Here is a 22,813-nt window from a genome sequence, read left to right as displayed (position 1 = left end):
CTATTAATCGCACAATCAATCTTAATGATTGTGACTTTGTGCCGATTTCTCGGAGCTAACCGCGTTACGACACAGATCCACAGATTCGCCACATAATTATATTATGGCCAATCATATCCTCCATTTAGCACCCCTATCAGTTTCCATTACAGAAACAATTAATCTTCTTCTTTTATCCCGTTCACACCGGACCAGAAGTCAAGCGATGGGCAGAAGCGCACATAATGACCTTATTTAAAAACAAAAAAACGAATAAAACTTCATCGAAAACAATAAGACGTGATATTGATTGTTTTGCTTTTGCGCTTGCTTCCTGTTTCCCCGTACCGTTTCAGGCATCTTTTTATTCGACCGCTTTAAAAACGTTAATATCCGTATCGACTGTGATTTTACTAGGGCTCATCGTAGCCTACCACGCCTTGGAAGTTCAGGTGAGTATTAATATTAACTGCAAGTAGCAGCATTAGGTTAAGACTGATTGTATTTAAATATCTCGACCAAGCTCAATTTCAACTACACTGACAAAAACAATGCACAATGAGCTTGTTAAAGCTTGATGTAAACCCAACCGCTACAACGATCTCAATGGCTCAGCCCCCACCAGTGCGAATCACGGCTCCACACACAAAAGACTGTAGTAAATCTTGTCGAACTGAGGTCTTGCGTTATTAAAATGTCTCCTGAAGTCTGATTTGTTTAGGAGTTTGCCAGCAGTCGGTGTGGTCGGCAGCCGCAACGTCCTGTCGCAGGGTGACTGCGGTTGCTGTCGTTAACACTAACGAAACCCAGCAGCAACCAGCTGACCCATCAACCGGCGCTCGTAAATAAATCTGGAAAATTTATTAGCCCTGCTTAGGGGGGCGAACTGTTGTAAAACGGTTTGCAGCAGGGTAGGCGTCCACCGTACTGACACACACCTTTCACAGTGCATCGAGACTGTAATAATTACGTCTCAGCAAATACTGAACTCTATGAAGCTGACTAAATGAAAATGCAGAACTCAACACCTCAAACCGCACAACTCCATGCTGTAGCATGGGAACGGCCGAGACGTGGCAATTGGCCGGTAGCCAACAATTATTCGCCCAACCAGAATCGGGTTTTTGTTTGCTTGTTTAGGGCTGCGTACCGGCTGCTTGCTTATGATGAATCGTAATGATTTCATAACGTAAAGAGCATACGTTCGTAAACTTTTTTCTTTCTCCCTGCTTTAAGCTATAGCTTGTGACATTGGCTGAACTGGGATGGCACGGAATGCGATCCTCGAGTGCATTAAAATTAGTTTCATGGTTCAACCAGAAGCAGCCGCAAAAACTTTGCTCTATCAGTATGGCGGTAGATAATTTTATTTCCCTTTGAGCGATAATAAGATACGACTTCTAAAACTATTTGAAAGGATATAATCAAGGGGATTTTTTTAACTCACTCAAATTTGGAACAATTTGCTAGCAACTGTACAATCTATTCTGAGTTCAGAAAAACGATATGATTCGGAGTAAATGTCGTGTTACAAATCGGACCTGATACATTATGCCATAGAGCAACGCAATGTTTAAGTTGGCTCCCAAGTTTTGCAATATTAGTTTTTTCTTGAAACAGAGAGAAGATTTGCTACTTAGCCACAACGCCAAAATCTAATATATAGGTCACGGTATCCGGTTTACGGAGCAAGGAACCCATAAATAAAAGATCAAGATATCTCGAAATAATAGTGATGGAAGAAACGAATAAGAATCTTCTTTTTTTAAGAAAAACAACGGGCAAAAACAGTTCTCGTTTTGCTACATAAACGATTGAAATAAATTAAACATCATTCGTTTGCTCAATTACTGTACCCTGCGTTTTTCTTTTGTCATCCAACAATTCCAATTAAACCTGAACCTATTGCTTTTCTTCCTTCCGTTCTCTTTCAGCTTTTTATGATAGACAACTGTGCAGATGACTGGCGAATAGCGATGACCTGGCAGCGAATGAGCCAAATAGCTTTAGAATTACTAATCTGCGCAGTGCATCCCATTCCAGGTCAATATTATTTTCTATGGACTACCAAACTAGCTAATAAGAACAAAGCCATCGGGGGTGAACTAGTACCGTACGACGTCGCGTTATCCTTGCCAATGTTCCTTCGTTTGTACCTGATATGTCGTGTGATGCTGTTACATTCGAAACTATTTACCGATGCCTCGTCACGTAGTATAGGTGCGCTAAATCGAATCAATTTCAACACTCGGTACGTACTGTGCAATTTACCCACCGCTCTCTCTCTCTCTCTGTGTGTGTTGCTGACCTGCTCACACATCCGAACGCAACCGTTTGATATATGTACATATACATTAACGTTTTCCGATTGTTACAGATTTGTGCTGAAAACACTAATGACAATATGCCCCGGGACGGTTTTACTCGTGTTCATGGTTTCACTGTGGATCATCGCATCGTGGACGCTTCGGCAGTGCGAAAGGTAGCTATCACATTTTCCGCCACTTGTTTGTTCATCATACTGTCTCCGTTCTTTCTTCTGCTCTATCTTCCTTTTCTTTCTGTCTCGCTCACTCACCCTCTCTCTCTCGCTCTCTCTCTTTATACCTCCCCTCTATCGCGCCTTTCCGCATACCTCTGTCTATCTTTTACGATCGTCTTGTACTCGCTCCTTCAGTGCGTTCATGCCATTCTGTTCACTATCACTTTCTCACCCTCTGTCTCTTTCTTTTTTGTGTCTGTGCTCTATCTCAGTGTCATTAGAATCCGTATCCGTACTACAAAATACCCCTGTCGTTTTGTGTTTTGTAAATGATTTTTTTTCCGTTTCGTTAAATATTGTTGACCCTGTCCAACTTTTTGTTTAGAAAACATTTATTAGACCGTTTACTATCCTTTCACCTGTTAAAACGCAGCCCGAAAGAAGTTCTTCACCTCGATATTCTTCTTGTCGTTCGCTCTGTTCTCTGTGTGCAGTCATTCATTGTAAACGTACAATAAATACATGGCTAGATAATGCTACACTAACACTAGTACACGAGAAATGTTATTGTAAATGTAATCAGTATCGGCCTACCAACACACGCAATGTGTCATAACTAACCAACACTGCTACTGCTACATGTAATTGTCAGTAAATGAGTAAATGAGTTAATGCTTGCGCTAAACGCTTTTTGAGCTGCAATTGTTTAATTTATTCAGATAACTCAGATAGCATTTGATATTTAACTGTACATAATTCAAAAAACAGTCTATTAGAACGTCCCACACACAGTTTCTTCCGTTAGACGGAACATTAGATATTCGATACATGCTGCCGCTTTACAAACTAAGTTAAGTTGTTGCTGACTAACCAGCTCCTAATGTTATCCTCCAACCTACTAATCCGTACACAACTAAACGCACATTCGCACGATACGGGTTTCTGCTTATTCCACGCCATTTTGCTACGACACACATACACGTCATGTCGCATGCATTTCTTTCACTATCGCTTATGTTTTTTAGTTGATTTATTTCATTCTGCTGAATTCCTCTGATATTTTCTTCGCCAACGTTTTGTCGAGAACGCTTCCGAACGCTTTCCTCTATGTACAGTTTGATCGCATACTTGTTTAACTCTTGGTGTAAGCCAATATCTTTATGCTTTTCAATAAATAAAAGCAACGTTTCAGCATAAACACATTCCTTGAAAGGTCAATCTTCTTACAATTTTGAGCAATTTTTGTTTTTGAACTAAATACTCCTTTGAAAGAAGCTTTCTAAATCTGCTTAAATTAACAAGAAGCAAAAAAGTATACCTCAAAACAATTGTTTTATACTGCCCATTACACTTTACAGTGCAGTACAAGAAGTAATGTTTGATTTGTTTTGATACTTTTGATAGTACGTTTCTCCTACGCGATGAATGATTTTGGTTTTAAGCTTTATTTTATTACTCTCCGCAACCAGCTTGCATCTTGCGACTAGCTTCAAATCTGTCGGTAGAGCGAATAATGAAACAACGAACTATTTACAACAACAAAAAATCAACCAACCAACCAACCAACCAAACAATAAATATTTATGGAAAACAAAAGCATCATATTTACATTCGCTGATCGTATCTCAGAAGTTATTCTAATGTGACAAGCAAACAGCACATTAACTGGCACTCTATATCAAACAAGCCATTCCTGCTGGCCAGTTTTATTGGCAAGCTTATCATAAAACCGGGCCATTAAATCCTTCCACCTCAGCATTCGTAATGGCGGTGAACCCACGGAAATGTATCAGCAAGTAAAGTGATATGAAATGCACTAGTGTCACACCGTTATCATGATTGTGAAAATGACTGGTTCACTGACAAAACACTGCAGCTGACTACTGCTGCCCCGTGTGATGGCACAGCACTGCATTATTTAACGCTAGAGGCAGCCGTCAGTGGCAAGCGGTTCGTGTAAGCGGTTCGTGAGTTATCATAATTGGTGTAATGTTGCATAAAATTGATTATGCATTTCCGGGTACGATTGGGGTGCCCGGTCATTCGCTGCAAGCTTCTCGTGTCCTTGGAATGGACAATGTTATTGTTCAGTTTTTGAACCAATTGGCACTATACAATGATCTCAGTCCAACGACCAACATTGCAGTGCAGCTCCCCTCGTTCGCCGTACTCCTCTGTTCAAGTACTTTTTATCACGTAATTTCTTTCTTTGCCTCTTAGTTACTCCTCGAGTATTTTCTTCTCATTCGGCCCATATGTGTTCATGGTTCTTGTGTGCGATATTCACCCAATGGCACTGTTCTTCTACCAGCACTTTGTCACAACTTCATTTGGCGCACGTTCAATGATGTTGGATCTGGAGAGCTCTCCAAGCTGGTGACCACTTTTCCGGAAAACTCCCCGTCAACTCAACTGATGCTCAACCATGTGTGTGCGTGTGTTTGTGTATGTGGTAGGCACCCACATGTATGCTCGGTTATGATTTAATGTATCATTATACAACCATCCACTTCATAAGCACAGCAACATCGCTCCCGTGTCAGACTGGACTTGCTCGCATTACGCTTGTGCCGAACATATAATGGGCTATATGTGCAGCCATTCTTTCCATTCAACACTTTTCAAGTGCTGCACAGTGTTTTCTTTAAGCATCACAAATGCAGACGCCGTTATGGAGCTAGTGCCATCACAAACTCTTCACACCACTGCCCTCCTTTGAGCCCACACAGTGAACAGTGCATCGAGCATAATTATCCTACGCCATCACCGAGAAATAACTCGCACCTCTCTGTATGCTTGACAATTATATTGTGCTCAAAGGTGTTTCTTGTGTTGATAATAATTAAAGATTTTTGTTTGCAAATTAAACATGATGCACAGATGCTCTTTGCAACTTATCGCGTTTGAATGCGACTCTGAAGTGCAAACATAAAGAGTGGCGAGTTGAAATATGTGTCGCAAATATTTTGTTTACTGTTAAAATAAAATTTAACTGTATGTTCTACAGTTTAACATTTCATTACTTGCATCAAAAATAAATTTTCTCTTTCCTTCTTCATGGCTTAACGACCTGCTTTATTAGTTTAATAAACTTGTTAATATAATATCTGGTTAATAAGTTGTTTTTAAGGCCCGAAGAGGCATAATGCCGCTTATTAGTGGCCAAAAGAAAAATTATACATTTCTAACATTTTTCTACATAAAAAGTGCCAACTTTTAACATTATCATCCACTCTCCGGCAAAGGCCAGCAGCGTGATAGCGACGTGACATTTTATGAGATAACCCGCAGCAATGCACTAACATTACATGCTCGCAACACACATACCAAACTACACTAATCCATCACCATCCATCTTTGCCATCGGCAGTCCGACATACTGCGAGATGCAATTTGTTCCTTCTAGTTTGCCTGGTGCAGCTGCAACATTTTACCAAACTGCCATTTTCTTACAACAGTCAATCTTCGTTAATGTCAGAAAAAAACGGGAACAAGAAATCAATACTTTGTGCGATTTCCCGTCTTGACAGCCAGTAGATAGGTTCCGAGCGTAAAACTTACTACCAGTGCTAAATCATGTCGGCACGACCTCATCGCCCGCCGTTACAATCTGAAGCGGTGTGAATTCTATTTTCACACTGTCAGAAAACTTGCGAAGCCAAAGGGGCGTTTTTTAATTAGATTTAAATTGCTTTCCCGCTCTATTGCAAGGCTTACAAACAGCGGAACGCGTACTAAAACAACTTTAGATTGAAATAGTTTTAAGTACAAAATCACTTGATTGTTTTATAGCTAACCATGAATACATCACGGAATGAACTTAATAATTTTACAAAATATCATGAGTATTAGGTAAAATGTAGAGTAAATAAGGGTTTGGACACTTTTTGCTTTCGAAGAAACGGTTCGGACAGAATTTGAAACACGTGTAAAACTCCAAACATCGTCTTTTGTGTAAAAATTTAAATCATTTTTTTATCACCAGATATTAATTTAAAGAGCTGTAACAGACAAATGCAATTAACGCAATGCTCATTTCTCATCAATTATGTCAAATGGAGGCGCCTGGTGCCTAATGGAGGCGCTTGGCGTATAATGGAGGCGCCTGGTGTTTTACACCTTGATTGTCTCTGATGATTAGAAATAGCAAATCGGGAATCAAGAAATATTTACCTGGCTAATTTCATTTCACTTTTTTGGAACTTTTCTTCTAACTTCCTAATAAACCATTATACCATTTTGTGTGTTTCTTTAGAAAATTCAAAAGAATAGCTAGCGACAAACTAAAATGCTTCAACAATTCACGAATCTTGGCTTCCTTATTTGAAATCCACAGTTAATTTTAGACTATAAAATTAACAATGCAAAATTTCTATTTCATTTACGAGATTTCTCTGAGGCACAATGTATGCAAATAATTAAGCCCATTTGCATTTCTGTTAATTTATTATTCTGACCACTTCATTGGTCCCACTCACAAGCGTTCTATATTTTAGAACTGCTTTGGTGCTGATTAGTTTTGCTTTTTTGTATCATCAAGGCTCATATCTATGTCCAAATTCTGAGAAAATAAAACATTAATACACGTTTCTCATGGATAAAAAACAATAATACTTTACTTAAATTTTGCAATGGTTTAATATTTGAAACACTAGGAGAAAAACTAGTACGCCACATATGCATTAACGTGATTCCTATCAATTCGTTTTATGTTTTTCAATATGTTTTAAATACACGCCTATGACTTATTTAAGCGAATAGTATTGCTTTTATTAAATTTTTAATTCAATAAAATAATAGCTTATTTATTACTTAAATAACGTTTTCTTTATAATGCATCAAAACATAACATTAGACAAGTGATCAGTAGACTTATTTATATTACCGAATTGCTATAATTTTATTAATGTAAGCAGATACTTAATTTTCAATTAAAAAATTTATTCAAAATTTATAGTTTATTATAACCATAAAGTTTAACACATTGCACAGTACCCAATGCAATCAGGGCTAGTGTGGATATATTTAATAAAATTACTAAGCCATTTCATGGCCGTTGTGGCCAAACGATCGTTCTGTCAAAAAGAAAGCAGTTAGATCAATAAACGAACGAAAGGATTAAAACGTGAACTCCATACATAAGCTGTTATGAGATCAGCTCAATTATTCAATCTTTTATAATATAAACAGGATTTTGTAGGTGTATTTTAAAATTCATTATAAAAGTATACGAAGTGAATTGACTGTTTACAAGCGCTTTTTATTCTTAATACATTCTCAATGCGAGTAACATAAAGTGCTTAATTATATAAGACAAAATAATCACAAACACTGGTTATCGGATATTCTAGGACTGATTGGGCAGCTTCGCTCACGTCATATTATCATCAATTATGGTTTATATGAGAGCAACAAGCAAAACTCGAAAGTTAAAAAAGAAAAACATTGCAAACATTATTGGTATTGCTGACAGTGTATTATGCATTCGTTAGTCAACTTGCTTCAATGCTTTAATGTAGAGCCAACCCACATAGCACATTATTCACTTACAGAAGATGTCATACTGCATCTGCCTACAGTAAAATTGTTGTTTCTTTTTATTCATCAGGAACGGCCTGATGCCGTATTGCTTTAGCGTAAAATTGTTGTCCAATATAAATTGATTGCTAATTTGTCTGTAAAACAATTTTCAAAATTGCGAAACACCTGCAGTCCAGAAAGCAGCAACACAATGTTTTACACACGGTTTTTTTAGGTTTCATCAGTTTTTTTTCACTGCTTTTTCAATTTTAATTTACAATTTAGAGATATTACAATTCAAGCATCAATTTCCTTGCAATGGTAAAGTAAAGTCTGCAAAGCCAAACACTACACAACATTTTTAAAATAGTGGTAACTGATGCTAAATAGTGTTTGCTACGAAAACAAAAACCTTTTAGAAATGGAACAACCTCACAGGCTCGTACTCTATTGAAACATTCTATATCATTGACATTTTAAACTCGAAAACATTGCCTCTTACTTCATTAAAACATTTATTAGCTAAAACGAAACATTAAACACAATAGCATTATTTTAGCATCATTTTACCTTTATTCAAATGTATTGCCCAAAACACATTATAACACAACAAAAATTAGAGAAAAAAAATTCAATGCTGTTACACATCCGGGGTCAAGTGATTCAAATTAAAACATGTTTCATTTGCTTATATTTTAAATTTTTCGATCCTATTAATATCATTTTCATAACCTTTTTACTCGATTCATATCAACATGGCTCGATTATGTTCAAACTCATGCCATGTACGTCTTTAACTTCGAACATCGTTTTTCGCCATCACTATTTCCATAGCTTAGTTTTCTTCGTTTATACTTAACGAACTGTATTTTTTTCTCTTTCTTTTCTCAACTTTCATTCCTTCCTCTCTTTCTTTCATTCTTCTCTCATCACTTCTAATGGCTTTGCTCAAACTCTGTCCTCATGACTTCACTACTTCACTTTCTATCTTCTATCTCCTACTGCTCATCGACTATAACTGTATACCTCAGAGACCACAATGTGCCGAGACATGTTGCTCGCGCCATTTGCCAATTCTGTATAGTTTTTCATATGATAATTTTAATTCAATGTTTCAATGTGTATAGCGTATCATTCGGTGTGAGAAAATGTACCGTTCAATGTGTTTCCGTTTGACTTTTGTTTTGATTTGATCGATCGACCCCGGTAACCTGCCTCGGTTGCTCGGTGGATCGTTCATCGCAGGCTCATCATACGGTCTCTTATATCATAGTCTCTGTTCGCTTAATCAGTATACTACTTGTGTGTGAAACCTCCATCTATGTGCCTAACGATGATTGTACCTACTATCTGTCTACTCTGTCCTTTATGTGTTTGTGTGTGTGTGTGTAAATCTGTAGGGCGCAACATTCGAATGAATATGTTGGTTCAGCTGGTGAGCTGCTTGGCTTGCCAAATGTACTAAATTGGCTGCTGACCGAAGTATCCTAAATCATGCGACTAATTTTGTTTATACAATTGTCATCCTTTTTTTACGAGCTTCATTTCGATTAATGATGCACTGCCAACATCGATCTGTGTTTGTTCAAGCTTTCTGTCGTAAACGTTCATTGGTTTACCAAACACCCGAAGCAAGAAGGACAACACAATACTCTCAACATATTCATTCGAATTCCTTGTTCCCGCAACATTTCCTTTTTAAAAGTATGACAAACCAATTCTACTCAGCGAAACGTTATATTACTATTCTAACATCCGTTGCTCGTTGTTTCTATATATCACAATTTTCTTCATCGTGTAAACAACACCAACCACCAACCACCACCACGACCACCACTGCTAAAATGTCCTACCAACACTCACGAAACGACGTCCCTGTCTTTATTGTTTTCTTCTTCCTTTTGCTGTGATCAATACATCTATCCAAATGTGTCAATATCCACGACACGATACGTTCTGCAATCGATTAACGGAACACAAACATAAAAAAAAACATACACACAAACACTGATACATATCTACCTGGTTTGATGCTTTTACTGGATAAATGGTGTTTCTCACTGGTTGATGCAAAACCTTATCACGTATCACTTGACAAACTTGACAAACATGTATTGCCCCCGTTTTACCGGTACGATTGTGCCAAAAATCTCGGTTCTTACGGCGAACGTGCCTGTTCGGCACGCGAAACCACACATTGCTACACAAATACACACAAACGACCTTATCACACCTGTGGCGCCTGGCGGTGGTGTGTGTGTGTTGAAAATTACACAAAATATTAAACCCTGGACGAAACGAAACAACAACCAAACGCCAACGAATAATCGCAAAACAAACAAACAAAAAACCCGCGTCCCAATCAAAATGCGTTGTGCCCGGCATTGAAAACTGACCGCGACGAAATGGGGCGGTTCGGTGGTGCGAAGGTTTCACGATGAGGAACATGCCAATTTGTTGAACTCCATGTGGCTAACCGCGATCACGTTTCTCTGTGTCGGTTATGGAGACATCGTCCCGAACACGTACTGCGGAAGGGGGATCACGCTCACCTGCGGAATGGTGGTAAGTAGAGAACGGTCCAATCAGGGTATCATTCCCACCTTACAAAAACACACACACACACACCTACAAAAACAAAAACAGCAACTGACCACCACTTACCATACACGCTGACGTACAGGACTGCGCTGACACCTTAATAGCTCCTCCACGACGGACAACCTTCCTTCTGCTCGCTGGTCAAATCAGCTGTGCCACTACACCAACGCTACTCTGCAACGAATGCCTAACACCAACAGCCAACAGATGCGTACACTAACAGTACAAAACTTCACGCGCCAAAAAAAAAACAATCACACACACACACTTAATCCAGCCGCGAACGAACGATGAACAATCTCTTCCCGGTTGGTGGCGCACGAGAGATTTCCCAATGCGCGTCCGCCGATATTCTTCCTGTTGTCGTTGTGCTGCTCTATCTTCCTCTCCACACCACAAACCACGAAGCACACACCCTCAAACTCAATTATCACGATCTTTCGCACTCTAAAATTGGTGTAATCCTGTGTGCGTGTGTGTGTGTGCGTGGCTCAACAATAACAACAAAGCGTCTATATTTTCGGTGTGATACCAGCTATCCTCTCTACAAACTTTCTTCCTGTACCTGTCGTACGACACACCTGGTTTCAACGAGGCGAAATTCAATCGCACTGTATCATCTCTCGTGCGATAATAATCAACAGCTGTTTACACACAATATGTCGGAGCTTTGGGTGGGTGAAATAAAAATTGGTAACAGGCAGGGTCTGCCAAGCAGGTAGACGGTCTACGGTAAACATTACAACGCAATACAGGTTTACAAGACCAAGTACCAAGTGCCATTTTCAAACTCATAGGAAATCTGACTCGGAAGCATTTTTCCCTGTTTTTCGGTCATACACCAAATCATCCCAGCATTTTTGCGATTTGGTAAACATTTAACGGTAAGCTATTCTGATTATTCTGGCTAACCATGCATTAGGCATACACGGTGATAATGACGAAAAACAAAACAGAGGCTTCCCCCTTCGCCTCGTTACACAAAGCTTCCAAATCAAAACCAATCTCCACTGCATCCCTCCCGACTGCTTGCACTCGTTGCTCCAGCGCCGTGTGTCCGTGTGTCACTCTTCCTGTTCCTTCTCACTCGTGGCTGCTGTTGCTGTGCCTGTGCATTGCTCCTCATCTGGTCAACATGCGCTATGTACACGCGGGCGGCTTTCTGCAGCCCCTTTGTTGACATTGTCGTGCTTCTGTTCCCATTCTAGATGGGTGTATGCTGTTTTATGTGTGCCTTTACAAATTTTCAGTACAAAGCAAGATCCAAGAGGGAAAAGAAAAATCTTCAACACACACACACACTATGATTCCACACAGGACACTAGAAATGGGGTAAAGGGCCGCTTCATTCGAGAACAATTGCAGCCAAGAAAGTTCACTGCAGTACATATCTGTTGTGGGTGTGTGTTGCTGTGTGTGGGTGTGGTTTGTTTTTACTTTCACACCGCAACAACAGCAGCCAAAAAGCTCCTCCTGCACACACTCACACACACAAAAATGTTCAAAACTCCTGTAACGAATGAAGGCGTGCTGTGCTGCTGTATCTTGTCGTGCAATTTGCAATGGTGTGGAAAAAGCTACCACAATGTACAATAGCCAGTGGCGAGCAAGATAAAAGGGGAATGGTGGGGGGGAACTAAGAGGGTAGTAAACGTCGTGCAATGGTCGCGTTTCTGTTGTCATATGTTTGTTTGTTTGTGTTGTGTTTTGTTTGTTTGTCTCATCTGCCTATGTGCTCATGTGCTTTATTCGTTTGGGTTTTCCGCTCCCCATTCCGTACGTTTTGATCAAGTGACTTTATGGTGCTTAGTGTATTGCACAGTTTGCTACTTCCGTCCTTCCTTGTGTTTCTTTTGTTTGTTCAATTAACACCGGAATAACACACACACACACACACATACACACGTACACACGTACATTGAGCTACTTGATTGCGTAACTCTTCCGTTTGATTGTTGTACGCCGCACTGCCTCAAACGAACGACGTGTTCACGGTAAAACGTGCCTTACAAAGCTTGCTGTCGTACGCTACACCTAATATTTAGAGTTAAGTCATCTGTGTGTGAAAAAATCGAAAGTCAAATCCCTGCGTCAATCGCGCCATCCGGTTCCCGCGGTTGCTCAAAAGTCAATACTGTAATGTAATGCGAATTGCTTGAACATTTGGTTGGTTGGTTGATTTCATTGCTGTAACTGTACAAACAGCGCGCTGCTCGATATTGGCTAATGCGACGGTAGAGCTCGAACACATCATCGCGTCCCGAAGGCTAGGAAAGTAGCAAGCATAAAAGCAATTTTGCGAAAAAAAAAAATCAATCCCGATTCCCTGTACTACATCAGAGACAAAACCGTTGAGAAGAAGTTCGAAAAATCTGCCTCACGTCTGGATGTTAATTTACCCAAGATTGAACCACTGTTTTTTGTTTCTCTTGATGTTTTCATTTTTCTCAAATAATCCTTTTTTTTTTTAAATGCCAGATCAGGAATAATCTGCACCTTCCAATTAGATGGCTCGATTTGTATTTATCTCGTACTCTCTTTTTTCCGTTTAGAAATCCTTCAAGACTTTACTCATATCTTTACCAGTTTTTTGTAATATATATATATTATTTCTTTCTCTTTCATGTCTTTCATCTCTTTTATCTATTTTCTTCCGTTTCACTCTACCTAATCACCCGTTTTGTTTCTCTTTCTATTTATCTAGCTGTTTGTTATTATTTTTTACTATCTTCTTCAATCACCATACCACCATACCATCCACCGTTAATGGAAGGAAGCGTTGCAAACGTATCTACCCTGGTCATAAAGCTTCTCCACTTTTCCCTATCTCTCTCTCTCTTTCTCTCACCATCCCTTCCTTTCTTTCTCTCTCTCTTTTGCTCTCTTTACTCTCCCTCTTTTTTCTCTCTGTCTCTATGTCTCTGTATCACAAAGCTCAATCCACTGCTTGCATCTCCCAACTTTTTGCAAAAAGAAGAAGAAGAAAATATCAATTACAATTTATAAAAAAAAAAAACAAAATCAAACCTACTACAAAACCATTACACAGAGAACCAAACCTCGCATAATTTGGATGTCAAACAATTTGTCTACAGGTTTCACGATGAAGAGCATGCCAATCTATTGAACGCCATGTGGTTAATCGCGATAACCTTTCTAAGTGTTGGCTTTGGCGATATCGTGCCCAACACGTACTGTGGCCGTGGTATTGCAGTCAGTACGGGCATTATGGTGAGTTTTTTAAAAGAAACAATCTTTTCGTTTTACCAACAATTGTTATACCTTCTTGCGTTTACGTTTTTGTGTTATCTTCCGCCTCTCCCCCCACCCACACGCACACATACACACATTTACTGCCCACACCGTGCAAAGATCCGGATCTCTGCTGAGGCTCCCCTATCAAGAGCCTGTTTTCTTCATTCCTTTACCACCTTTCCTTTATTTGTTTATTTGTTTGCTTTCCGAAACATATTTCTACAAACGTACCAAAGTATCGACATACTTCGATCTTTCTTATATGATCTTTCTTCTATCGATCTCACATTTAAGATTATTTTACTATCTTTCTTATTTTTAAATCATGTTTTTCTCTATCATGGAACGAATACACATTTCCGTTGGCGTGCATCACTCCATTCATTAGTACGTAATTGCGGTAAAGACGACAGAAGGTCTGCACATTTTCCTTTGATCTTACATATATTGCTATGACATATAGCTCAAAATAAATAAAGATAAAAATAGTACAAAGCGTATGCTGTTTTAAAGTTTCTCCAAGTAGAGGATTTAAAAAAAAATATTTAAAAACGTTTCACTCGTTTCACATAATTTACCCTTAAAGTTGTAACACATTATATGAATTGAGCTATGGTGCTTGAAGAACTGTAACAATGGTCTAGAAATCAGTCCCTTACCATCTGTGAGTGCAATTTTCATTTTACGTTCCCATGCATTTCAACAGCTATCTCCGAGAAGTGGCTTTGTCCCTCGTGAAACCAAAAGCTGCATTCATTTCCACCACTCTGTACGGACGAATCTTTGCCTGTGTTTATCGTGATAGTGCAAGCAAACTAGAACAACCATCCTTTGCCGCTGCCTTTGTGACGGAACGCTGTCAAACCCTATCGCGCCATACGGTGCCCACAGGACGGTGCCCCGTTTGCCGTTTGGGTGTGAATAGAGATACGGCGTGCTATTAATCTCCTTTGTACCATCACGACCACCACCACCGTTACACATACCAACAAACCGTGCCCGGCCCCGGAGATCAATCAGCACTACCTTCCAGTCGAAGTGTGTTGCTGTTTGGTCCCATCGGAAAGGCAACAGCCGCCCCCGGGGCGAACAAGACGATCATAATGATGCAAGAAACTTGCAATCATCTCCACAAGCGCCAAAGGTCACAGAAAGCGAGCTGGGAAAGAAAAACATTACTGACTGAACCAGTAAGCGAGAGAGCGAGATTCCTGCTCCGGGGGTTCGGGAAAAGGAACCAGAAGGGAACCAAGAACGCTGATGCGTCCTGAGAAATGATCCTCATTCTTCTGCTGCATACAAAGTGACCCATGTGGTACCGGCAGACAGCAAACGGTGTGTCACGTGTCCAGATGTGAAATGAATATGCATGTGCGTGCTTCTGCACTAGCTGTGTCCGTAAATTATGACTCTCGATGATGCCTTCCCACACGGACCAGTGTTGGAGGGGGGGGGGAGGATAGTCTGCTCACATCCACACCCGTTTGGCCGTATGATGGGAACAATTCCTCTCAACAAGTTGACGCCACAGCAATTCAGCTGTAACAATTGCTCGTCTACCCGGCTGTTAGATGGCGATAGTGAGCAAGTGTGCTCTGCTGTGTCTCGTTCTGCCGCGCTTTATTTTTTTTACCAAAATCCTGCATCCTAACACAGAAAAAGAGAAACAAGTTACAGGGCATTTTTATGGCTGTTCTCCCTTCCACAACGCATGTTTAATTGGCTGCTTCTAAATAATCTACTTTTATCCATACCCAACCGAACCGAACATCAGCACAATAACAATGAAAGCATAGCACTTACACAAAACACGGACACACGGACCGTGCCGGTAGCATTACAGAAACGCTGGAAATTCTACCCAAAATTGATGAGCACACATGAGCCACATGAGCAGGGCGGTTTGGAAGCCCGAGCCGAGTTTGCACTAGGTTGGAACCAATAAATTATTGAAGTAAATCTGACGTCTAGAAGACGCAACGGGCAGCAGCTATGCAAATTTATGTAAATGCTTTCCCGACAATAGCACTTACAAGAACCGACGACAGCAGGGGAACCGGTTTTGATGTGCTAGTGTCGTAAGCCTTCCCACAATCCGATGCCGGTGCGGAAGAGTGAAACGAACTCACCCATCACTTCATAACACTCGCACGGTTTCTCCACCAACATCCAGGATCAGGATCGATGCTGGGCCCTTGTGTGGCATAATTTATTGGACCACTTGAAATCGTTCCCGCCCAACGGCAAAGCACTACGCACAATAGCGCATAACTGTTATTAATGAGAGCTGATTTACGGGCGCCCGAGCACGAGTAAATTGGGCTTTTGCGAAAGGCGTAAAACTCCCCGCTCGAAAACGCACACCTAAAACTGCCGAGTGACTGATAGCTTCAAGTTTCGGGAGGCCTGGGAAAATGGAAGCTCCATTTGGTGAACTTAAAAATGAAATCAAAGGCATACCGGTGCTGTGGTTTGTAGTGAAGCAGCTTATCCTTGGAAAATGGGTGTGAAAACATTTTACCTTCATTCCAAACACACAGACACACACTCCTTCAAAGAGGTGCTTCAATGAGCCTGTTATACGATAGTGCTCTTGGGTCCAGTTTATACAGACTGTGTACAGCTTTTTAGCACTTCCCTCTGCGGGGACTGCTTTTCATTCTTCTCGCAAGCGGAGAAGAAAGAACTCATCTAATCGCTCCGAAGTGCCTTGATAAGAGGGCCGCCACATTTCAAACGATGGTACACCCGGTCGCTGTCGTTACTGACTTTGATACAACCGGCCGAATCGACCTCGGCTACCAGGCTAACTAAACGCAACCCACCTTCCTGATGCTTGATCGTTTTTGTTTTTCTTCTCCCTCTTCAACGACTTTTTGCAAACTCACGCTGACATTTTATTGGCGGCAGCAATGAATGACCACGTAAATGTGGAATAACTTTGGCAAGATAATCGCATAATGGTGTACTCGGTGCGCATTTTGATGATACCGTTGGCGAAATGTTTCCGTCATCCTGCCGGCGCCATTCGCCGGGGAGTTTGTCTTTCTTAGCCCTGCCCACTCGTAAAAACAACGATCTCATCCTGCCCGGTTTTTTGTTTACACGACCGGCCGACAAGCCGGTTCTGCGCCCATCTCCAGCCGACAAACCCGACTGCTTCAAGATTGTCGACCGAGCGGGCACACTTCTGCTGCTTATGATGCCGGTCGAAAGTGTTTGATTTATGAAACGATTTCCTATCCATAGCGGGTCGGCTTTTCCTTTGCCCATTCTTGCTTCTTATTAGTGGAATAGACGCGATAAGCGAACGGCGAAAAACGGCTTTGCCAGTGTTGTGTCGTCCCGGACAATTCCGCTCAACAATTGGAGCCAGTCAGCGCTTGAGCAACGAACGTAACCCTGCCGAACGCGAGCCAAATCTCTTCATCGTTGTAAATATTCATGGCTTCATCATGTGTGGCGCGAATGTCAAATTGTCTTAAAGCTTGCTGCCGGGCCAAAGTCTGATGCCGTCGCATTAAGGACGCGCCCAAAACTTTCCATCATACGGGCTCTGGCTGCGTTGCGTGTGCTCACCAGCTCGCTGGGGTGCTTTGGCGTCGTGGAAGGTTGACTTCCACGCCGTAGATTCTTATCGAGCGTGGTATTTATGATTCTATTAATATTCCCGTGAGATAGTGATAAATAATAAAACTGCTGTGCGCGTGTCGTTCGTTACTTGACAATTTCAATGAGATGTGAGTTTATGTGGGAACTAGGTATTGGGCGTTGGTTATTTTCCTACACACAACTCCCTACAATAATAAATACTGCTGGATTTCCTATGCAAAGCGCTCCAAAACAAAATAAACAAATGTGATTTAACTATATAAATTCAGATTGGTTTGTAATAGTTTTCTCTTAAAATTTGCCATAAAATGCATAGAATATTCAAAAGACAACAAAGGCAAAAAAAAGTAATTTTAAAAGTAGCTTCCTGGTTTAAAAAATTCAATTTAAAAAATGTTTTTCAAAGCATAATTGGAAGAACGTAACCTTAAAAAACTGGCCAAGATAACAATTGGTACCCTCAACTACTAAAAACCCCTTCAGAATCACTCCAACAAAAAAGCAACAAAAGCGTACCGGCGTAACATCAAACGACGAAACAACTTTTACATATTCAAAAAAAAAACACACTCGCACGAACTACCTCACTACACAATCTACATATATAATTTTTTCGCAAGTTTTACCCGGGTGGGTGTACTACCTAGCGTCTTAAGTCTTTTTTTCTTTTGTTTGTACTCTTCACCTCACACCGGAAACGATCGTAAATCTCTTGCACTGTCGAGCAATTTCAAACCAACGCGCACCAACCATCGCCCGGAAGTGGTGCCAAAGCCTTTCCGACGGTAGCCCAGCAAATGTTGGGCCGGAACAAAAATGAACGTACCTTCAACCATGACCACAATACCGAACGGCAGCAGCAGCAGCAGCTGCAGCACAACCCAAGATGAGATGAGTTTCGGGACGGTCGGGCAAAACAGCAACAACACCCCCAACGTTCGCTCTCACTTAACACTGTAATCTAAAAGTAAAACAAAGCAAAACAAGATTACACATTTATTCCGAAACCCCGGTTCGCACCCCCGTCCGCCAGTCAGCTCATAAGCACGGCCTCCCCGTAACCCCCCCCCCCCCCCCCCCCACACAAACCACACGGCTGCGCGAGAGACACAAAACGCCAGGACATAATCAAAAACTTTCCAACTCACCAAGCAGCATCAGCAGGCGGCAGCAGGACGAAACAGCATCGCGCTTTTATATTTACTGTATCTGTATGAATGTGTGCGTGCGTGTGTGTGCGAGTGTGAGTTTGCGTGAATGTGTCTGTGTGCGTGTGTATTGAGACAACAAAGTTCGTGCGCCCCACGTGATTTTCCAACGATTGTTTTGTTCTGTTTTTGTTTTCCTCTCTCTCTCGCTCTCTCTCTCTTGCTCCACTCTTTCTATCTCAGCATGGCGCTCGTCCATGCGTAACGTGTGCCGTTCGATTGCTCGCTTGCTCTTCCGCACGGTCGCTCACTTGCCGGCTGATATCCTGTATCACACATTAACACACGCATGCATACGTACACACTTTACACACACACACACATACACACTCACACCCACACTCCCCACACTCCCCCCTCCACCCCCCTCCAGATCTTATGTCCACCTAAACTCGAAACGAAATAAACAACCCGAAGTAAAAATACACCGAAAAACGATACAACACGATACTTTGTACGAATAGAAAAGAAGCAAAAAACAACAAAAAAAAACAAAACACCCAAAAAACTTCTAAATGGAAAAATTTAATCAACCCATCGAGATGTTTCCAAACTGCATTCATCCCTGTAACGCCGGCAAACGTCGTGCCACAGGGAAGAGTCCGGGCATCAGGCGAAATAAACCTTTACCCGGGCCACCATTACTGATCGGCGATATGTTTCGCCATTTTCTTTCCGTTCTTTTCCGTTTCATTTTGCGCCCGGTTTCCCGCTGCACGGTGGTGTACCGCCCTCCAATCACGGACATTCGATCGTCAACAAATGCTGCGCGGACGGCCATTGCTTTCGTGTGTCGCCCTCTTGTTATGTACCGCGTGCTCTCCCTCTCTCTCACACGGGTGCTTCTAATCTAATTAACTTTTAACGATCTGGATCGCGGTTGCTGGCTGGCGCAGGGCGCTGGCTGTACGGCACTGCTGGTGGCGGTCGTCTCCCGGAAGCTCGAGCTGACGCGAGCGGAAAAGCACGTGCACAACTTTATGATGGATACGCAGCTCACCAAGCGGGTAAGTGGCAACAAATTGATGCAAATGCATTTCGGTAACCGGTCTAGCGATGGGGAAGACGTGAAACATTAGCGGTTCGTTTACTAAATCCGTCAGGGGGGAAACTTTCTTCCTCGAGCTCGATTGATATGCAGCAAACAGCACCGCTGAATAAATTGATACCTTTTCTACACTTTTTCAAGTCGGCTTGAAGCAACAATTTAAACACACACACACACGCACACGTTGGGTGTGCCAAATCTGACAAATTGTCCGACATAAACAGTTTGATCGTTTGCCAACGAAACTCAATTTCTTCCCACGAGTGCCGGTGTTTAGGAGAGGGGTTTAGTCTACGCGGGAAATTGAAATGGGGAAAAAAGTGTTTGGGTTCGAGGGCCACTTCTTTACCGGCAATGCTTACATTCACATGGTTTTTTTTTGTGTGTGTGCATAAGTGCAACAATTTTTATCTTCAGAATGCTATGTCTACCAGTAATTCAATTGCTATGGTCTGCTACCCACACACACATTCAACTTCAATTAGCTTCCGCTAAATTGCAGCAAACGTGAGCAATCGATTAATTTGCAAGCAAAAAATTCAATTTCAACACTAGAGAGTGAAATGGATCCGTAAATCCACCTTGAAATTGAATAATTGCTCGACGTTGAGGACTATTTTCTTAACCTAGGATTGGACATATTTTGACTATATTTTCGCTCATATTCCAACTCCTAATACTGTACAATAGACTGCTGAGCGTTCAAAATTTGTAAACCATTTTAAAGTAATATCTTATAAAATAGATAGAAAGTCTTACTTTAAATGATTTATACAGTTTCAAGCAATAAAATCTTCGAAAATGAATCATTTGGCTAAACGGTCAGCAGTAAAAATTTCTAAATTTTTAGAGTTTTTCCTTAAAAATCTGTCAGTCAACCTTAGAGTGACAATAAATGATACTTGTACGTTCGTAAAAAGAAAATAATTTTTTACTTTGCAAGAATTGACATCATGAATGCAGACCTTTCCGTTGATTTATTCATCAAAGTATTGCTAGATCTATCTATCTAGTTATTGCACACTAAAATCACTAATGCCCCTGCTAACCAGTCGCCGGAAGCCAACAAAAAAAGGTCCAAAAATAGCTCCTTCAGTTTTGGAAAGAATATATCAGAGATAAACTAGTTATTTTGTTTTCCCAAAGGTTATAATCCTTTATAAACAAAGCTATAGAGGAGAAAAAAAATCCCAAAAGTTTAAAGGTTTAAGTAATAGTAAAAACTCGTATACGGATTTCTGGACACTAACCTTTGATAGTGGGGGTCCGGTGGCCGAGGCGACAGCGGTGCCAGTCTTCACACGGCAGGACCGGGGTTCAAATCCCATCCAAACCGCCTTCCCGTACGTAGGGCTGACTACTTTGCTACCGGTAAAATCAAGTCACAGAAAGCCAGAAATGGGGCAGGCCGAAACCTCTCGAGGTTGTAGTGCCAAGGAAGAAGAAGAAAAACCTGGAGATATACCTAGACAATGCCTTTCACTAAGACCCTTAGGACATGTGTCACCTCGGCCACCGGACCACCCTCGAGATTGTTTTCCTATCAATGCTTAAATGTTAATCAGTATTTCACCAAAGTACAACTGGAATGCTAAAGTGCACCAATTATTGCATTATTTGAGCAGTCTGCCAAACATACCAGAACTGTATAATCGTATTGTAGCAAGAGCTAACCATCCAACTATGTAGCTAATAAAAATCTTATACTGGATAATAACACACTATTCCAGTGCGTTAAAAATTAATCAATCACTTGATATAAAGCTTGGTAAATAAATCGTTAGTGGATCACGGTTAGCCAAGGAAAGACTGATCAAAAACTTATCTCGAATACGTACCAGTATGCTCGGTTCCCGAGAACCATTTCCCATCATCAACTGCTAATTATCAACTACCTTAGCAAACACGCAAGCTTCGTACGACGCTCCAAAAAACAAGTGCACATACGAAATTCGACGAACTTGAATTCAATTTTCAAAGCTTGTGGTCTTCCGTTTGTGGTTGCATGGAATCCGATGTTCATCTCCACTGTCGTTCTCCAATTTCCTGTTCATCGAACACACCGGTATCGTTCAAAGCGGTAACTCGGACGTATCTCGGTGCTGTCTTAGTACCGAGTGTGCATGCGGCAACAGTGAAGGACAACTTTTTGGCTGCATCTGCTTGTGAAAAGTTGTTGGCAAATTTTCACCTTGATCACCTTTCGATAAAGCTTTTGCGTTTTTTGCGAATCACGCCCGCACCGGACATGATCCACACTTGTCTTGTGAGCATTTCACAGTGAGTGGATTAAATTAGAAACCTACCGTATGACGCTACAGGCCTTGAGGGCGCCGTTTTGGCTTCGATCATCGGCTCTTAGTTAGACTAAACGGGGTACAGGATTTTCAACTACAGAAAACGGACACCGGCGCTGGAATGGCTTTTCTCATTAATACCTCACCAACGCGTATGGCCGGAAATCGGAAACCACGCCACACTTTGCTGAAGTTGAAAAGAAAATTCAGTCCGAGGGAGCAGTGAGTCGGCCAGCGGGACAATACTAATCGATAATTAATACGACGACTGTAAGCCGGACTAAAATCTTCTTCCTTGGCACTATACACAAACCTCGAGAGGTCTCGGTCTGCCATTTCTGACTTTCTGTGACTTGATTTTACCCGTAGCAAAGTAGTCAGCTCTGCGTACGGGGAGACGGTCCGGATGGGATTTGAACCCCGGTCGCCGTACCGTGTCGCCTCGGCCACCGGACCGTCCCCAATAATACCTAAAACTACTAAAATACCACGGCAACGCTCATTAAGTACAGCTGCTTTCAATGACCAGAATGTCAACTCATTGGTTCCTTCAGCGTACTTCCGTTGCCTGCACCGAAACGGAAACTGAACGATGTCCTACGCACGACTAGCCCCATGGGAAAGGTAGCAGAAAAATTACGTACCCATTTATCCTGCCGCACAATAATTACCTACGGCCAGGGCAGATCCCCTACGCCGGTCGTCAGAGTCGTCTTTTCATGCCGGTAAGCATTCGGACGGCGACGTACGGTTCGAACTTCAAACACCATGCCGAACGGACAGAAACCATAACCCGGGCGGAAAACCAGAC

General features: G+C 41.5%; 1 protein-coding gene across 19 annotated transcripts in view; it reads left to right on the top strand.

The window, feature by feature from the left end:
• LOC118506020 (small conductance calcium-activated potassium channel protein) overlaps window positions 1–22,813 on the top strand; it is a 146,582-nt gene that overhangs the window by 113,886 nt on the left and 9,883 nt on the right. For 16 of the 19 annotated variants that reach the window (XR_004905474.1, XR_004905475.1, XM_036042614.1 and 13 more), the window contains 5 exons: window positions 336–431; window positions 1,914–2,230; window positions 2,357–2,461; window positions 13,678–13,813; window positions 19,554–19,664. Coding sequence is in view for 17 of the 19 variants with exons in the window: in XM_036042614.1 (XP_035898507.1) it covers window positions 336–431; window positions 1,914–2,230; window positions 2,357–2,461; window positions 13,678–13,813; window positions 19,554–19,664 (765 nt within the window). In the remaining 2 variants the exon portion in view is untranslated. Of the gene's footprint in view, window positions 1–335; window positions 432–1,913; window positions 2,231–2,356; window positions 2,462–10,410; window positions 10,547–13,677; window positions 13,814–19,553; window positions 19,665–22,813 lie in introns of all 19 variants that reach the window. The other 3 variants (XM_036042615.1, XM_036042611.1, XM_036042607.1) reach the window with 1 other exon arrangement.

This window comes from Anopheles stephensi, chromosome 2 (genome assembly GCF_013141755.1).
Source record: "Anopheles stephensi strain Indian chromosome 2, UCI_ANSTEP_V1.0, whole genome shotgun sequence".
NCBI classification, from domain to species: Eukaryota; Metazoa; Arthropoda; class Insecta; order Diptera; family Culicidae; genus Anopheles; species Anopheles stephensi.
This window is presented reverse-complemented; position numbering and strand designations above follow the sequence as displayed.